The sequence below is a fragment of the Balaenoptera acutorostrata genome, chromosome 14, assembly GCF_949987535.1.
Source record: "Balaenoptera acutorostrata chromosome 14, mBalAcu1.1, whole genome shotgun sequence".
Lineage (NCBI taxonomy): Eukaryota > Metazoa > Chordata > Mammalia > Artiodactyla > Balaenopteridae > Balaenoptera > Balaenoptera acutorostrata.
The window spans coordinates 48,776,134-48,795,409 of NC_080077.1; the positions used below are offsets into that span (position 1 = coordinate 48,776,134).

General features: G+C 39.3%; 1 protein-coding gene across 4 annotated transcripts in view; it reads left to right on the top strand.

The window, feature by feature from the left end:
• The window catches only part of LAMA4 (laminin subunit alpha 4), a 148,552-nt gene that overhangs the window by 23,191 nt on the left and 106,085 nt on the right, over positions 1-19,276 (top strand). For all 4 annotated transcript variants that reach the window (XM_007190723.2, XM_007190724.2, XM_057528166.1 and 1 more), the window contains one exon: positions 16,928-17,029. In XM_007190723.2, the coding sequence (XP_007190785.2) occupies positions 16,928-17,029 (102 nt within the window). The remainder of the gene's footprint in view (positions 1-16,927; positions 17,030-19,276) is intronic.

The following is a 19,276-nucleotide window of genomic DNA, read 5'->3' on the forward strand; positions in this document are numbered from 1 at the left end:
ACCACTTGTTGGAAAAGTTTTTCTGTTATTGTTCTGTTTTAATTAGCTCCCCAAATTGAGGAGCTGAATGGGCAGGATGGTAACTCATTTGCGTTGCTTTCTGTAAGCAGTTGGTGTTTGATATATTTGTTTATTCTTGAACTGTTTGAAAATGGCCCTGTCACCAGAGACCCTGAACAGACCACCACTCTGAAATACTTCAGTCGTGGGCTGAAAATTCATTCTCCTGAGACTTTTAGGTGCTTGACACATTGTAGAGATGTAAAATGTTAGTTTAATGAATTCTACTGCTCCCATTTTACAAATAAGAACACTTGGGGTAAGATCTCACTGTCATTTGCCTCATAAAATTTGTCTTATAAAATATATCAAAGGCAGCGTGTAGGTTCAAATTACAATCCTAAGTTTTGAGCCAGTCACAAACCCTCTGTGGGATCTAGCCTCTCTCAGTGTTGAAGGGCGATGGTGTTAGTTTCATGGCCCAGTCAAAACTGTAGTGATGGTATTTTATTAGTGCAATTTATAGGTCAGAGTTTTCCTGTTAGGTGGGTCAAGCTGTCATACATTCTGCCCAACCAGACATCTGCTTCTGATTCATAAGGGAAACACCTGCATACCCGCTGGTGTATGTTACACAAAGGGGCATCCTTTCCCAAGGCCCATTGTCAGATCTCTCAAATGAAACAAGGGAGGTGTCAGGGATGCAGCTGGAGGTCATACAACCAGCTTCTAACAAGAGTTGACTTCTCTAATGAGTAATTACATTATTTGCTTCACAGTCTATTTCTATCTGCACTAAATAGAAACTGCTAAAAATTGAAACACCAGTTATAAATTATTATATTTAAATTACAAATAATCGCCATATGCCAAATCTAGTAATTACAGAGGGCCGACGGACAAGGTTTCCTATCTCAGCTGAGCCACACAGAGCAAACCTGAGCAAGATTTAAAAAGTGTTCTCCCCCTCACCTGCCCCCACTTCTCCATCCCATCCTACCCCACTCCCTCATCCTCATGCCTGGGGAGTGGTAGTCAGAACTTTGGATGACGATGGCACTCACCTGTGAAATAAGAGCAATGGTACTACTGGAAATGAGATTCTTGATAAATCTGATAACCATGAGCAGAGTTGACTTTTATCCCAGATAAGCCTGGGAAAGGCAGAAGTGGACAGTGTGGGCCTGTTTGCAGCCCCAGAACAGCCCCCACCATTCTTGACATCCCTTTTTTCATCATCATCAAGAAGTGTGGTTTACTGGAAGGTGCACTAAGGGTGGCATTAACTTGCTCTATGTACGTGACTTTAGATGAGTCCCTTACTTTTCTCGGTTGCAGTTTTCCAAACTTTAAATACGAGGTTAGATGAAGGAACAACTAAGATCCTTGGCAGCTCTGGAATCCTGTGATTCTATAATACCAATGTATGTATAGTGCCATACATTCACTACATATTCATTAAGCACCTGCTGTGCAAGGCACTGAGGATACAGTGACAAGACAGATAAATCCAGATTCTGTTCTCTGGGAGCTAAGTCTTCCGAGGAAGAAAGACAATGAACCAGTAACTTCAGGGGTCATTGCTGAGCTGTGTCCCATAAAGAAAGACTTACAGCTTACTGAAAAGCTGCCAGTTAAAACAGATAACCCTGGCACAGACACGTCCAAAAGGAAGGGAGGAAACTACTAGCTACTGAACCCCTTCTATACCCTTCCATTGGACTTTAACTGCACAGTATTAGTTGATACTCACAACCACTCTAAGAGATAATATGGTGATCACTCCCATTTTTTTCAGAAAGAGAAACTGAGACCTAGCATTAAATAAGCCAGGCCAGGTTACCCAGTAGTAGAACTGGAACTGGAATCAAGACCTCATGCTTTCCACTGCTCCCAGTTGTCTCCAGAGGATGTAACTATAGGGAATTATGGCTCCTGTAAGAAACAGACTGTAGTGCACCACATCAATGCACATAGGAGATAAAACAGTGATGTCTAGAAGCTGGGGGTATCCTCAATGGAAGCATATATGGAGAAGAAATTGATTCATTCACTCAACAAATATGTACAAAACTGAATGGCTGCCAGGTACATGGTTGACAGATGGGGACTTGAACATGGATATACATGTGTGCACTTCTTAAAATGCCAAAGAGTAGATTTTCAACATATTCTGACAATTTGGGGTGCAAATTCTAAAGAAAAATTACCTAAAGAGATGTGCTACAGGGTGGGGGGCGGCGGGGGGCGGGGGACGATTTGTAAGCTGTTGGAAGAATAAGGGATAAAAAGAGGGACAGAGAGAATACATTCGAAAAGAAAATTTCCCCCTACCTATGAAATGCTCTTAATCTTCTTGATTTAACAATTAACTGACTGCAATTATACTGAGAAACCTATAAAATTTGATACTTGAAAGGGATCCCACCTTTGAATACAAACTCGTTATCTATTTAGATTCCCTAAAAATATGCTCCATCAACTGAACAGGGGAAATATGTCACTTTTCCCAGATTGTTATAAATTATGAAAGAAGAGTCCAAATATGTGAAGTGCAATCCATCTTTAGATGGTGCAGCTTCAGCCTCCAGATGAATAGAAGTCAATTTGCTAGCTCTTTTCAGTCCATTACTGGCTATTCCAAACATATTTCTTGTAAGAAGCACTTATATCCATGCTCTTTCCTGACTGTGGCCCCTAATGGACCCACTTAAAAATCTGTTATAACCCCCATATTAATATTTAGGATGATTACAGCTAAAAAAGACCTTTCCACTTCAACAGAGAATTGTTATCTCCCAAGAGTTGATTAAATGTATATGAAACGTAAAGCTGAGTTCAGGATGTTGGGGGAGATCATGGGTGTGGTTATGATTTTGCCTGTTTTCAGAGGCTTATGCCTCAGGAAGGCTGAAGAACAGGGCTCTCTAAGGAGGCAAAAAACATGAAGGAGATGCACTGCTCTCCACCAACAAAGCGAGGAGTGGGGCCGCAAGGAAGATGTGATTAAAAAACAGCTGGATATAGATAAACAACAAGGTCCTACTATATAGCACAAGGAATTATATTTAATACCCTGTAAACCATAATGGAAAAGAATATGAAAAAGCATACATATATGTGTGTGTGTGTGTATGTATAACTGAATCGCTTTGCTGTACATCAGAAACACAACATTGTAAATCAACTCTACTTCCAAAACAAAATAACTGGATATAAATAATCCTAAACTTTAGCCTAGTTCTAGCTCAATCCACACAGTCACAGTAATTTCTGGTATCACATTTAATGATTTTCTAACAAAAGCTGACTTTGCTTCTGTTTTAGTGTTCGAAACCATCCTAATTAGTAAATTAACATTTTTAAATGAGCCTTCAAAGATTTGGTAAAGGCAATTTGATTATTTGAAAGCGGCCTTGGCCTGGACTGTCTGAGAAAGTCAATCAGATGTTATTTTCTACATCTACTTCAAATGGGGACCATTTGAATCATCCCCAGATAAAGAGCTAGCAGGTCAATTATTTCATATTGCTGCTTGAGTACCTTCTCCTGCCACACCCCTGGGAATGAAGGTGTGTTGCTTACTCTCCACTTGCCCACTTATATTCCCCCCAGACCCTAGCTGTGCCTGCCTACCCACCTTGCTCTGCCTCCAGAGGCAGACCCCTGAAGACTCCTCCCTCAGGCTCCACTGCTGAGTCAGAAAGGAGAGTAGAGAGGTGGGGCAGTTCTGCCCTGCTCCCTCTCTGCCTCACCATTGCCTCTTGGGCAGAAGCTGTGACTCCCCACCCCGGCAGGTCCAATGGGGGCATCTCCTTCACAGCTCTGGCCTCTCTGTAAGAGGCCAGAGTAAGAGCTTTCTTTGTTCCTTGGGCCCTAGGGGTGCTAGGCCTCTGTTCCCATGGCCTCTCTATTCCTTGCTGCATTAACCTCCCCACGCGTCTGTAAACCATCCATCCATTCTCATGTCTTCCTTCTCTTCACTTGAATCCTCTAAAGTGAATTGTTTCCTACTGGGCCCCTGAATGACTGATTGACTAAATCAATGACAAGCCCTCTTTCAAAATTCATGGCTTTTTCCATTTCCTTTCTAGTGGGGGAACCCTTTCCAAAAGTACCTGCTGCAATTAGCTGTTGTAATTTACAAATTATTTTAGTTTCATGTAAAGGAATAATGGAGAAGAGAATATACCCCCAAAAAACTAACCAAGTATAAGAACATAATCTTAAATTCCATAAGTCAGCTTCATTTCGTTTGAATCATTGCACAGTCTTTTCCCATTCCCCTTTTTCAGCTCCAGGCCAGCTGGAGAGGGCAACCTTTAGCCGAGTTTGTGGGTCACTCTGCCATGTTCTGCCAGTTTAAAGCCAGAGATGCTTGGGGTTCCCACTATTGGCTGTCTTGGTCCCTGAGGAGGCAGGAGTCTGAGTTTGGACTCCAATTCCCCTCTTAGAACAGAAAACTAGCCTGTAAACCATCTCACATGGATTTTAACATTTTAGTTTCTCAGTCATTAGAAAATGGGAGTATTGTGCACTATTTTGAGACTCTTTTACCTCTACCTTAAATTAGTAAGCCCCAACTAGAATAAATAAGCACCCTAAAAGTCCTCCAGATTGCACAGGTAGCCTAGGACATGTAGCTTTACTGATAGAATAAATTAACTAGTGGAAATCAAATTAAGCAGTCATTTGAACATTTTAGAAGAACCTAAAAGCTGGTGTATGTTTTAACTGAGACGTATACAGACACGTGAAAGGCTTCCACATGGGATGAGGTAGCTACTAGCTGTACGATGAAAAACAAAGGAAGAACAAATTAAGTAAGGAATGTTCCTCTGCTTATTTTTTTAAACTGTGTGTAATGATAATGGTTCATAAAATGAATAACAAGGAAGTTAGGGAAATTATACACAAGCAGCTGAATCTATTGTCATGACCACATTAGTCACTTCCTAGAGATGATGTTTTAGAGACCTTACCAGGTCTAGACATGGAAATCCAATAGCCAGCCAACCTAAGTGGGATCTTTTGTCTTACTTTCTTTCCTTCCTTCCTCCCTCCCCTCCCCTCCTTCCTTCCTCTCTTTTTCTTTCTTTCTTCCTTTCTTCCTTTTCTTTTTCTTTCTTTCTCTCTTTCTCCCTTCCCTTTCTTCCTTTCTTTCTTTCTCTTCCTTTCTTTCTTTTACTTTCTTTCTTTCTTTTCTTTTCTTTCTTTCTCATGAGCATTTGTATCCCCTCCATGTATCTTAAGAAATAAAATATTGCCAATATAGTTAAGCCCATATATCCTCAATCTCATTCCTCTCCTTTACCCTTAAATTGCCTGATTTCTTAGGTTCCCATTTATTTCTTTTACTTTTCTTTATATGCATGCAGCCCTACACAGTGTATAACACAAAATTATTTTGCACGTTTTAAAATACAATATAAATATCATACTGTTTCTATACTGCAGCTTGCTTTTTTCCTTAATATTATTTTTTAAAGATCATTCATGATTGGAGATCTTCACTTGTGAGATTTGCCAAATTTCTCTCCAAAGTTTTTACATGATTTTCCCTCTCTTGGTTTGTTCTTTCCAGGTTCAAATCCATTTTTTCAACTAACATATTTTCAGCACCTACTTGCTATTTGTTAATCACTCTGATAGGTGATAAGGATACAAAGTTGAATAAGACACTCCCTGTTCTCAAGGAGCTCACAGTGATTTCAGGGAGGCTGGAGTGTAGATTAAAACTTGCAATAGCATGTTCCATGTGCTCTAATGAGGTGTGTGCAGAGTGCCATGTGAATGCAGAGGAAGAGCAACTGAGTCTGAGACTGAGGAAAGGATTCATAGGTGATGGTGAGGGAAAGGCACCCCAAGACCCTTTGCGCAGGACATGCAAAGTCAAGCTGGTCAAGAGAATGGTATGTTGGGGGAGGAGGGAAACATGTAGTTTAATTAGAGCAGAGGGAGCCAAGGTTGAACCTGAAGAGATAGTTAGGATTTTACTGTGAAATAGGAGCCTTGTATGTCATGCTAAGGAATTTTACTTACTCATGTATGCAATGCATGAAGAGCCACTGGGAGGTCTGAAGCAGAAAAGCAGTATGATAAGGTTTTTAAAAATTAATTCTGGTAATAAAGAATGGACCGGAAGGGAGAAAGCCTGGTGACCAAGAGAGTAGAGTAAATGTAATTATGATAATCCAGGAGAGAAACGCCAAGATTCTGACCTAAACAGTGGCATTAGGAACAAGGAGGAAGAGTCATCTTGGTAAATATCTCAGAGGAATAGTGCAAACTCTATGAGGCAACAGTATACAAAGGGTGATAGGAGGTGGGATCAGTCTCACTCAGGTGGAGGCAATAAGGGGTGCATTGTGTACAGAGAATTTTAAAACAATAATAAAACTTACTAAACCACAGTCTGCTTTTTATTAGCACTGTGTGCCAGCAATTCTAAATAATGTCCATGACAAAATTCTCCTCCCTGAGAAATCTTTTGTTGTCTAAGTTCTAAGCAGTCGCTGTGGTAACTGTTGAGTTTTAATAATATAACAAACACATAAGCTTCAACTTAGCACATCCCAGTTACTTAACCTTGATAAACATGGTATTCTACACAGAAATTAATTTGGAGAACATCCAGTCCTACTGTCCACATAGATAGAGATATTCATTTAGAGAGTAAATTTATAACAGATCAGAATTGTGTAAGGTCATTTCTAACTTGAGACTCTAACCTCTGTGATACTTCATTTACCTCCATTTAAACCATACATTTGAAATAAACAATGATAGCAAAGTGCTTGTAAAAAGGAAGAGATAAAACGTGAGTTCTTAAACTTTGTCATTCTATAAGCAAACGATTCTCTGATCCTTGCAGAGTTCACTCTTCTGGAAGCATTTCCAAAAACTACATTAATGCAAAATACATTCATGTGATTTAAAAGCATTAATCCATTACTTTTTCCCTTTATGTTCCATAATCTTTATCATTAACTGAGATATAAGGAGAAAAACAGATTGGGGAGAGAATATAATAAGGTCAGTGTGGGACACATTTAACTCCATGTGCCTACAGAGCTGGAGAAGGACTTGTCTAACAAGTACTTGGAAACAAGAGTGTGGACTAAAAGAGTGAGATCAGGGTTATGTAGAGAGTTTGGGGAGTTACCAGAATATAAATGGAGGCTGAAACTGTGGCAGAGGTTGACCTCATCCAGCAAGAGTGTGTTGATAGAAAAGAGGGATACAGAGGTTATCCTGGGGAACACCTACAATGCAGGGGCAGCAGAGGAAGAGGAACAACCTACCTTCCTTCCCCCCAAATGCTTCCCCCACAGATACTGAGAAAAAGAGGCAGGAGAAAAACCTAAAGTGGGAGTTGTCCTGCAGAGAGAAGAGAGAATTTCAAGGAGGGAATTTCAAAAATATTAAGTACTGGAATAAGAACAAGTAACATTGGAAAAGCAAAGCCACAAAGACATCACCCAACAGCTTTGTCAGGGCAGTTTCAGTGGCACCATGGAGACAGAAACTGGATGATGGATAGAGGCATAGGTTGGCATGAAGGAAGCAGAGCCAGTGTGACTGAGTTCTCACTCACCAAGCCTGGCTGGGCAAGAACGGAGGAAAATGAAGAAGAGGCAGAGCTGAAGGAAGGTGTTCTTAGAATCTGAACCTGAGGGAAGAAGTCAGGGCTCATCCAACACAAGACCCAGCACTTAACTGTACTCTGCTTTTCCTCATCCCTGTGGGTGCAAAGAGATGGGTGGCATGTGAGGGAGGGAGGCTAGGTGATGGGAGAGAGCCTGCTGGCCACAGGTGTGTAAGCCCCAGAGCACGGATAGAGGGCTAGTCTTTCCTAACAACCAGAGAAGCACTACCTCCTCTGAGGTGGGCAGAGGACATTAGGATGAGTCAAGATAAAGACGAATTTTGAGAAAGAGAAGAGAGGTAGATAGTATGAGATTTTCCACCCAATGACCTCCACTTTCTCATCAAAAGTGGAAAGATTATCTCCTGAGAATAAATGGGTAGAGTAGAGATTTGGGATGCATTTCTCCTTTCCTACTAATTCACCATAGCACTTCTTCAGTGATGCATAGACCCACAAGGAAGAGCATAAAGAATGACAGGTACTGCTAGTCACATTTTGCTTTGCATCCTGAATGGTCCAGTGTGAAGGTAGCAATGAAGTACACAGGGCACCTCAAGACAGAAACAGGTACATCTACTAGCAATGGAAACTGACAGAATACCCCAACCAGAGAACTCGCCTAAGGAAGCACTGCTGCCTTCCCTGGGCATACTGAACAGAACCCATAGTCAGTTTATAGACAATTAAACTTCCCAATTTCCTGTAAAAAGTAATGGTAATTTAGGCAGACATTTGCAATCCTGTGGGCTATTAAATGGTAATGATCAAATCAGAATATAAAGAGCACTTAGCTCAGGGCCTGGTGTCTGTCAATAAATATTCGCTATTATTATTCACAAAAACCAGTTGAAGAGGACAGAGATGCCTGTCATCTCACAACACTGATTCCTACTAAGTGGTTAAGGAGTCATATCAAAATCCCCTAAACCTTGTAACTCTGAAGTCATTCCTCTCTCCTTGCTCTTAAGGCTAGCTCTTGTGGTCCGCATCTCTTCCTTTCTTGGAAATGTGTCCATGGCATTTGCCCCAGTAAATTAAATAAAACTGAGTCAGTTTTCAGATATAAAAAAAAATCTGGCAGAGGCTATGTTGTGTAACCACAGCCTGGAAGGCGAGAAGTGAAAAGCACAAGCCAGTTACATGAGGCAATGTGAGGAGGACCCGGAGCAAAAAGCCAGATGTTAGCAGATTTCTTTTTTTAAGAAAAATCAAAGGAAAAAAGGCACTGCTAAAGCCCCATTATGTTTTATAAGTGGCAATCACTACTATAAATGAGCAACTTATAAAGTGTTTTAAATAACTTTTCAAGGAGAAAATTAAAGAAATTTTCATCAGTATTAATGAACATAATCATCCTCCAATCCAACACTTCAAAAGGAAAATCTTTATGGCTTTAGGGCTCTAAACTTTTCTTGTTTGATCCTTTTAGTTTTACAACTAAAGAGAGCTATTTATTAGCAAGTGTGGTAAGTACTTCATCACAGCCTGAGTCTGTTGGTATCTAAAAGTCCAAATAAGCATTTGATCAAGTGCAGGGCTTGAGAACAGTTATCTGAGACCTTTGAGTGGAGCACTGGTTTCCACACCCAAGAGAATACCCAAAAGACCCATAAAGAGTGCTGAGGAATAGCCACATAAATGTAAAGTAAATGCCATGATAACTATCTCTCCACTCTACAAAATTAAAGGACCTGCCTTAACTGTGGACAAGATAGCAGTGCTGTGCTCCTCAGAATTCCTCGGGACCTAAATCATTGTCTCTAATTCATTTGGTGATTAAATTGAGGGCTGGAGTGTTTTGCAAGTTTGCCACAGAATGGCAGATAGAGCTCCCAAGCAATAAGCACAAAGGTAGCTCTAAGAGCCAACTAGGAGAAACCAGTACCATAGTTTGTGTTCAGCTGATACACCAGCTTTATTTATGCCAATCCTAAGAAAAAATATCTCTGAACTGGATAAACCCCTGAGGAGTGTTGAAACCACTTTCCTAATCAAGCTATGGTGAAATCACTGTCAAAATCCAAAAATTAACTTCGCCTATTGAAATGTGGGGAATTTCAATTACGCAAACAAGAGCTTAAAGAGACACAAGGGAGGGTACATGGGTAATTTTCTCTATATTCAAGTAAAGTCAATCAAGAAGGCAACTTGCTAACTGTAACCCACTGCATAATGCGTTTTAACTTATTTTGTCACTTCCATTATAGTTTTGTATATGAACAATCAAAACATGTTAAGTCCTACCAGAAAAAATACAGAGGCAAAGTTATCAATAGCTTAATTCGGGACTGCTTTCCATGTCACATACTTTATCTTTTATTTTTATAGACACAGAAAAAAATAGCCTGTGAAATGCCTACCCATGTAATAAATTCATATGTTCTTAGAAGTCACTCCTCCTCAGCAAAGGCTACATTGCTATTTTTAAATACATTAAATTGAACAATTGGTTCCTATTAGAAGGTCCCTAAATACTATCCAATTCTTAATTCTGCCCAAGTTTTAAGCAGATGGAAGTCAGTGTTGTGTAAGATCCAGAGACTCTGAGTAAAGGCACAAAGCTTTAGCTCCTAAGTGAGCATAACATTCAATCTTAAGGTGACTAAATTTTAAGGTGACTAATACACTAAAACAAAAACTGGAATTCACTAAAACTAAAACTGGAGCTGAAATCATTGTTGCCTGGAAACAAGAGAAAAGTGGATTGATTATACCCATACAAAAACCTAAGCAGAAAGATAATTGAATGTGGGCTGTTAAGTTTGAAGAATACTAATTTGGAAGGTAGCAATGACTGTGGATACAAGTGAATGAATTCAGAGAGGTTTTTTTTAAAGCTTTCCACATTAAGCCTTAGTAAATTAAAGCAAAAGTTGATGGATCAAAATTTTACAAGTCTAATTCAGAAAGCAAGATGAGTCAATATTTGTAAAATGTTTGTAGATCCTTGGTTGAAGACACAATGCAAATATCTATTCCAATTTTAGGTCAAATCCTATTAGAATAGGCACAGGGCTGTGGCATGTGCTCTCTATAATGGAATTTTATTATAATTAATTCATTATTTTTGTTGGAACTGGAGATTAGAGTCTGTTTCTCTCTGGGACAGCAAGTACCTACTCAGAGATCTCAAGATGTGTCTCACACCCTCAGATGACAACTTCAGGCCCCTCCTAAATCTGGTCAATTTTTGCTATTGTTATTTTCTTTTATTTATTTTTATTTTTGGCTGTGTTGGGTCTTCGTTTCTGTGCAAGGGCTTTCTCTAGTTGTGGCGAGCGGGGGCCACTCTTCATCGTAGTGCACGGGCCTCTCACTGTCGCGGCCTCTCTTGTTGCAGAGCACAGGCTCCAGACGCGCAGGCTCAGTAGTTGTGGCTCACAGGCTTAACTGCTCCGCGGCATGTGGGATCTTCCCAGACCAGGGCTCGAACCCATGTCCCCTGCATTGGCAGGCAGATTCTCAACCACTGCGCCACCAGGGAAGCCCCTGCTATTGTTAGTTTATTTTAACGGGTGATTGGAGACCTCAAATTCCTAAAGAATGCTATTAGAGCATTTAAGTTGTTTAGTCAATTGGGCTTTTCAACAGAAATTCTGAAGGTCTTAGAGATTCACTCTCTATGTGAAAGTAGTGGCTTGTGGCCAATTAATTGGCTCCTCTGTGACAATATTTGGAAAACACAGTGAGATTTTTATGAGTTTTTAACTTAATATTACTTTGCTTGGTACTCACTTTATTTGATAACTCCAAGAGATTTTTAGAAGTTTGCCACACCCAAAGGATGCAGACTGGACTATACTTCAAAAGAACACAATTTAAGAATTTTTAGGAAAATTCAAAACATGTTCTGTATGATGACAGTATTGTTGGTTTAAGTCTAGTGTTTTCAAGGAGACTTCTTTGAATGAGGACAAAAATGATCAATCAGCTGTATAAATGTTATCCTTTTTGTTAAGAAACAACCTTAATTATAATTACATCTAGTGAAATAATTAACATTGTGATTATACGGTGAACCTCTAGAAATAATGCCTTCTTCAAGGATATCAACATATATATACACTGTCATTTCCAGTTCCTTTAAATATAAGTGGCACATGGATACACCACACTAATTTCCTCCTAAGTTCTATCTAGTTCTGATTTCTATAAATATAAAATTAGTCAAGTAAACATATACTGATTTTTACTCCAAGCCAGACATCACACTAATCATAACAAAGTAAGCAAATGGCAATTTTAACTCTTATTCTTCAAAGGCAGAAGTAAATATTATTGATTAATCCAATCTCAGTGTCAGAGCAGGAGGCAAGCTGTAGTAACAGAGTGGCTTAAGAATAGAGAGCTGTAAAAAGTCTACAAGTGATTTAGTGTAAAGCAAAATGACAATGTGGCTGAAATAAGTTGTTTAAAAAGTAAATATTCCCATTCAATGGTTTTTATATATTAGTGATTGTATATATTTTTAAGCATGTATCTATTTTTAAAGAATTTTTTCTGGGGCTTAAAGGAGAGATTTTATATTTTTTATTCATTTCAGCCTGCTTTGGATTGTTTATAACAGCAAAAAATTGGAAATAACCTAAATGCCCAACAAGAAGGGTTTGGTTAACATATATTAATGGTACACCAGCAGGTTAAGAGCTCAAATGCGGGAGTCAAACAAAGAATCTAATTTCTGGGTCCACCATTTCTTATCTGTGTTACTTGGTCTGAATAACAATTCCTGTAAGCCACACAGACCGCATCTGCAAAACGAAGGTAACAGAACTTACCTCATAGAGCTATGGTGGGGTAAAAATGCAAGACCTATACAACATGACCAACGCAGTGATTTAGCATGATAAATATTTATGTTCAATTAATTAAAATGTAAATTAAATAAAATTTTAAATTTTATTTATTTATTTACTTACGAGGGGCAGCATGGTATAGTAGAGAAACAAGAAGATTTGGATCAGTCTGAACCTCTTATAAACCTATGTGACACTGGATACATTTCTAATCTTCTCTGACTCTCAGTCAGAAAGATAAATGCAGGTATTTATACCTAATTCCCAGAGTTGATGTGAAGAGCAAATACCATAACATGGATAAAGTACTTATCACAATACTTGGTACACAGGCTCTCAGTAAATGGTTACCATATTATCGTTATCAGCATCATCATTATTGTCATTATTATCCTTGTTATTAGTATCAATTTTTTAAAGGTTGTGGCACCATCCCAGAAGATACAAATCTCCCTGGGTGCTCTCTAAATCACCCACCCACGTGTTTATACAGCTGTCCGCTGTAGGTCAATCTTATGTGGGCAAGAGGGTTCAGGGTGGCATCTAAAAATTGACTGTAAGACTTCTCTTGCTTACACACACACATATATAATACATAAACACAATTTTGTTTAGTAAATTCTGGAGAATATTTCCAAAGAAAGCAGACAGATACTATTCTCCTTGTGAGAAGACTATTCAGCTTTCACAGGCCTCTAAATAGCACAGGTCTTAGAATCACTTAGAGAAAAGATTGTTAACCAAGAGCAAAACTAAAAAATAGCCACACTTTCATTCTTGAAAATATCTACCTTTTAATATTATGACAAAGGTCAATTTTGCCAGTTCTTACAGAATTTCAAGAAGAGATTCAGTAAAACTTAACAGAACTTTCTGCGAAAAAAATGATGACATGTTTTTAGATAAAAGAAACAACCTTAAACAGCTCTTCCTGAGGATACTCAAGCTTCTCTTGAACCACTTAACAATTTACTGTTTCAAGGAATCCTCTAAAGTTCTACAACGCAAGGTCCAAGGTATCCAGTGCATGGGCTCTAGTAACGACATCAGAAGCTCCCCATACCCAGGGCTTCCATTATTCTATATGGTGCCTTTATGTGCATTTTAAAATGGTGCCTCCTCTCTGGATAGATGAGTTAGAAAATACAATCCTTTCAAGTGTACAAAACTCAGCAAGAAAGGAGTTGGCCAGGCTTCCAACTCTCCTTGCCCTCTTGGCAGGGGACCAAGTGACTATTCCACACAACCCTGTCCCTGCCTCCCTTCTCTTCCCATCTCCCACAGTACGAGACCTGAGCCAAATCATCCTTCACACAAGGTCAGAACCTTCGTCTGGTGGGTGGATAAGTGGATAATGACAGATTCTCAGAGTGAAGTCTCCTCCTAAACTTGGCATAACAAAGATTTCATCTTGTACACAGTCTAGTCAAGGCAGTGGCTGCCTGGATTGTGTTGAGGAACACTGGAGACCCTATCCAGCCCCAGCAGAGAGCGGTGAGCAGTTGAGCAGGAAAAACCACCGGTTTCCAACAGCACATATACCTCAGATGTCCTGTCCTGGTCCAAACCATTCAAATCACGATCACAAGTTCATTGAGCAATGAACATGTACAAGGTACTGTGACAGGTGCTTTGAAGCAATCCTTCCAAACCTAGTCTCACACTGAAATCTTCATGGGGCTTTTTAAAAATACAGATCCCTCAAAATTTTTCAGTAAACCTAAAACTCTTCTAAAATACAAAATCTTCCAATTTTTTTGGTGTTTTTTTTTTCCTATGTTGTGATAATTTTATTTTTGTTTTTTAAAAATGAGTCTCTTAATTTAGTCAGGGCCTCAGGCTAATAAGAGATTAGCCACTGTCATATTCACAATGATGCATTTATTAGGGCAAATCTTAATTTTCTTTGTCTTCTTCAGAAGAAAGAGCTGCGAGAATGCCTAAAAGACTTGCACTACTATCAATTTCAAAACACCCTTTCAGAAATTTGATTCCTTGGGCCAGAGGAAGGTCCTTACTATAGTTGATGGTACAAGTGGGTCTTTTCATGTACTGTTTCCAGGCATCTCTACCAGACTCCCGGCCACCACCGGTGTGTTTTTCTCTTTCAAATACACCTCCAATCTCTGCCCCACTCCTTGGAACTCATAGAAACAGAGACCAGAAGGGCGGTTACAGGGGCTGGGAGGGGAGACAGGGAAACGGGGAGAGGTTGGTCAAAGGGTACAAACTTCCAGTTAAAAGATTAACAAATTCTGGTTATCTAATGTACAGCACCTTGATTATAGTTAATAATACTGTATTATACACTTGAGAGTTGCTAAGAGAGTAAATCTTACATGTTCTCACCACAAAAAAGAAATGGTAGTTGTGTGACGTGATGGAGTTGTTAGTTAATGCTGTGGTGGTAATCATTTTGCAATACATACGTATATCAAATCAGCATGTTGTACACCTTAAACTTATACAACGTTATATGTCAGTTACATCTCAATAAGGCTGGGGGGAAGAATTAATTAAAATAAATAATTTTTAAAATACAAAATTTATTTTATAAAAAAAAAATGTAGATTCTTTGGCTTCACCATCAGAACTATTGAATCAGAAACTCCCCCAATCAGATGTCTGTAACTTGGTCAGTTAGAGAACTCAGAAACCACTGGTATGGAGGCTCCTGAGATAACTAAGGCCCTCATTACTGTCATCCATTCCTTTTATAATTAAAAGCCTCCTAATGTCAAAATGCAGGATGCAACACATTCATGGGTCATCAAATCAATGTTATGTCTTAGGACCAGCATATATTTTAAGATAAAATAAAATAGAGAAGTTTAAAGTATATGACACACAGTAAGATTAATTACTGTTTTGTGAGTCTTTTTTCTTACTCTTGTTTCTGTGAATTCCTTTTTCCGTGTACTGCATCACAGTGAAAACATGTATTTCTTGTATTTTGAAACAGAAGTTAGAAATATGTGAAATTAGGTGATGTGAATTAAATGCTTCCTACTGCAGTATTAGCACCTTTCCCTCTCTTTTGTTCCCTAGTGGAAACTGAGAAAAAGGCTTACCATCAACTACAAAGTCTCCATTATAAATTATAAATTGGTCCCTTCTCAGCCTTATTTTGTCTTCACTTAGAAAGACAGAATTTCTTTGCCTTTTCTTCATAGGTAAATGACATTATGCTCTATTAAACTTCCTCCAAATGGAATATGTTACATTTTAGTTTTAGGACTATGGGGTTTTTATACTGTGCATGGTGTCTAGTGATTCTTTCTCTACAGAGAAAAAAGCAAGAGGAAATGGGTTTGCATAACAGTCAGAGGGACCTCAGCCAGATACAATGAAAAGTTTCCTGGTAGCCAAGACAGTACAAACTACGAGTCAATGGCGGGTGTGATGGGAACCCTCCTCCTCTGTAAGTTTGTGGAAACAACCCAGATTCTTATCTGTCTGGAATTCTTTAGATGTAAATCTGTCTGATAGGCAAGGAGTGGACTTCCAGGCCTATGAGGTCATTTCTGCCTTGCAGCATTGAAACATTCCAAAGAAACATAAAATACATATCCATAAGCCCAATGGCATAAACCAAGAACAATCTCACAAAGTTTCTCAACCTGAGCACAAGTGACATTCGGGCAGGGCAATTCAGCAAATGCAAGATCGGTTAACATCACCACAACCCACACCTCTGGGTTGAATTATCTCACCACTGGAACGAAGGAAAACATGTGTTTCTCGCAGTTACGAGGACAAATGAAATATAGGAAGAGCGCCCACGAAGGACCTGCTAAGTGTAAGGCCTCATTAACTTCCTTACCCCTCCCTTTAAAATTTTAGGCTCTGAAAAGCGTATTTTTTTAAGAGCTCAAGTTTATGAAAGACACATCTCTAAGTTGTTCTGCCACAGCCAATAATTTCTGAACCCACAGGTCTTTATTCATAGGGAGCGTGATGCAGTGCCTCACCCAAATAGTTTGGATTTGTTTTGTTTCGGATTGGAAGAAAACATTAGAAAATTTCTCCTTCACTGTTACCTAAAATCTTCTTATACTTCCTCACAGTGGTAGACTGTGTTAAAGGTGCTCCTGTTCTGCGGAGAAGTGACAGACGTCCCCGCGGCGCAGGAGAGGAAGAGACGAGCTCCTGCTGCGAGAACAGCTACGCATCGCGAGAATTGGACGCCATTTGTTCTCGTGGTGTCCGGGCCGTGGCTGGTCTGCCAACCTCGGCAGGAACCCCCGCCCCCAGGCTCCCCCCGCCCCCCAAAGAAAAGAAATGAAAAAAAAGGCAGAAAAGATACATAAAGAAAATTGGATATACATCATTGAATGGTAGTACAAATAGTTCATGTTAGTATGTTCTGTAAAGAAATATTTAGATCATTTACCAATCATCTCCTCTTACTCCTCTCAGAAAATGATGGCCAGAATTGATCTTTTCGGTCATGAAGATGCTTTTGTTGTGTCTGTTTCAGAAATGCGACGCCGGATTCTTTTTTGCCCAGTCGGGAGAATGTTTGCCCTGTGACTGTAATGGTAATTCCAACGAGTGCTTGGATGGCTCTGGACTCTGTGTGGTAAGTCGGGGTCATCTATCACTTCTCACATATTGCATTGAGCCTTTGCATCTTGGGTGGGGATAAAATATTCTTCCTGGATGTTTGAGCTACCTAGGAGCAAACTGCTAATCAGGCTTTCCTTTTACCCTTCACTTTTCCTGTAAAACACCTCATATAAACTGCGTATGACTCTAAGTGGTCACCAAGGTGTATGTCTGAATGTGCGTGTGTCCCTAGCAGCAACTGCCCCACCACCCTCGGCAGCTGGTTTCCTGCTAACGGCCATTGGTGATGGGCTTGAAAATAATACACAGAGGAGGAAATCATCCATCCAAATTCCTCTGTAATAGTACAGTTTGCCATATGTTTGGCTTCACTCCACATAGACCAGGGGAATAAAACAGTTGTTTCATAGCCTATTTTACAACTTAAGATAGTCAGGTCTATAGATCAAAATTTGTTTAACAAAAAAAAAAAAAAGTTTAAACCAAATAGCTAATAAAAATGAAAGCTTTGGCGTTATGGTCTTTGTAACTCTGTAATCAAGCCCCCAAAGAATTTTTTTTTCCTTAACTGAAATGAATTTTCCAATAGACAGTGAAACATGATAGAGATTTATGAAGCAGAATGAGAAACCTTTTAGCAAAAGTACGTACTACGTATTTCCCATTTTCACTAAAGGGACTGACAACTTAGTGAAAATGGGGATTGAAATATTTACCAGAAGTGACTTCAGTAGAGGTAGTAGGAGGCGTTTTTAAAGACTTATGCCCTAAGATCATGTTTTCCTTCATGAGCAATACTATTACACAGCAGTATAATAGTAGAAGTTCCCATGAGGCAAAGAGGCTTTCCAAAACTGCAAGAATATTTTTGCATAAACTGCAAGAATACTTAAATATACCTACCTACCTCAAAATTAGCATAATTGTCTGTATTAAGCAGATAATTTTGATTATAAGTGGTCTTCAGGGTGTGTACTTGAAGGTGTTATTTTACTCATGTATTACGATTAAGATGCAAATTAGAACGTTTCCATTTATTTTAAACCTAACAATTCACATTTTTCTAGGGACAGAATTAAGTTGCAAACACTAAACGTTGCTAACTCTTTGTAGTGTTTGTTTAGTCCTGGCGTTTCTGTTTTCCCCTTCCCCCATCTTCTTAAATAACCATTACATCCAGGATGTCCTCTGTCACAGTGTAGGCACCCGCAGCTGCCAAAGTCTACCCCTTTTTAATGCTTCCAGCTCCGGTTTCCTGTTATTTTAATCCCAGTGACATTTGAAAAGAAAATCCCATGGATGCACTTGAACTAATAATGTACATCTCTGATAATTTGACCAATTGAAGGCTCTTTGTCATCTAGTTTATTTAAATATAAGACAACAAGGACTGACCAGCCCATCAGCTGCTGTTAGGCAGTCAGTAAGATGGAAGACTGAAATAAATTAAAGGGGAAAAATGTCCCTCCTGCTAGTGCCTATGGAGGCCTATGACAAAACTACTGTTCGTTACAATGACCTGGTCAGAATAAGAGCTATCATGGTTTTATCTTTGACCTGGACTTGAGCTTCTGAAGGGGGCAGTCATCACGTGATTCCTTCATAGCTCTTGGGGCATACGAAGTTCTAATAAAAGTTTGGGGATGGGCTAGGGTATAAACATTTATATGCACACTCAGGGAAGTTGCCGATCTTCCTGCAATTACTTTGTTCCAAGATAGAACATTAAAAAAAAAAAAGAAAATAGCCATCTTACTTCTCAGCTTCTGCCCTGTAGCCCCAGCTCCTTGTCATCATTCAGGGAGCCATAGAAGACACAGCGGCTCCACCTGAACACCTTGCAGTTCACTGTGGGCACCAGAGTTTCAATCAGTTCTTACAGTTTGCCTGGCCTAACTCATTTCTCCCATGTTCCATAAGCAACCAAAAATAAATGGCCTTCTTTTATTTCATTTTGTTTTATTTTGAAGGCTTGTAATGCCTCTGTCTTATCTTCCCCTCTTTGTTTCTAATTCTTCCTCCATTCCCATGATCAATTTCAATTGGACCTTATATTTTACAGACTGATTTTAAGGAACTAAGCCATTTGACAAAATATATAGAGTAAACAAAGTTATGCTGCCATTTCAGACATACCAAAAAATCTTAAGAGATTTCTTCACAAGAGGAATGCCAACTCTTCAAATGCAGAAAGGTGGCTAAGTGAAAAGTGGATTAACTAATGAAATCCAGTATGCATTGGTTGTCTTTCCAAAGGGCC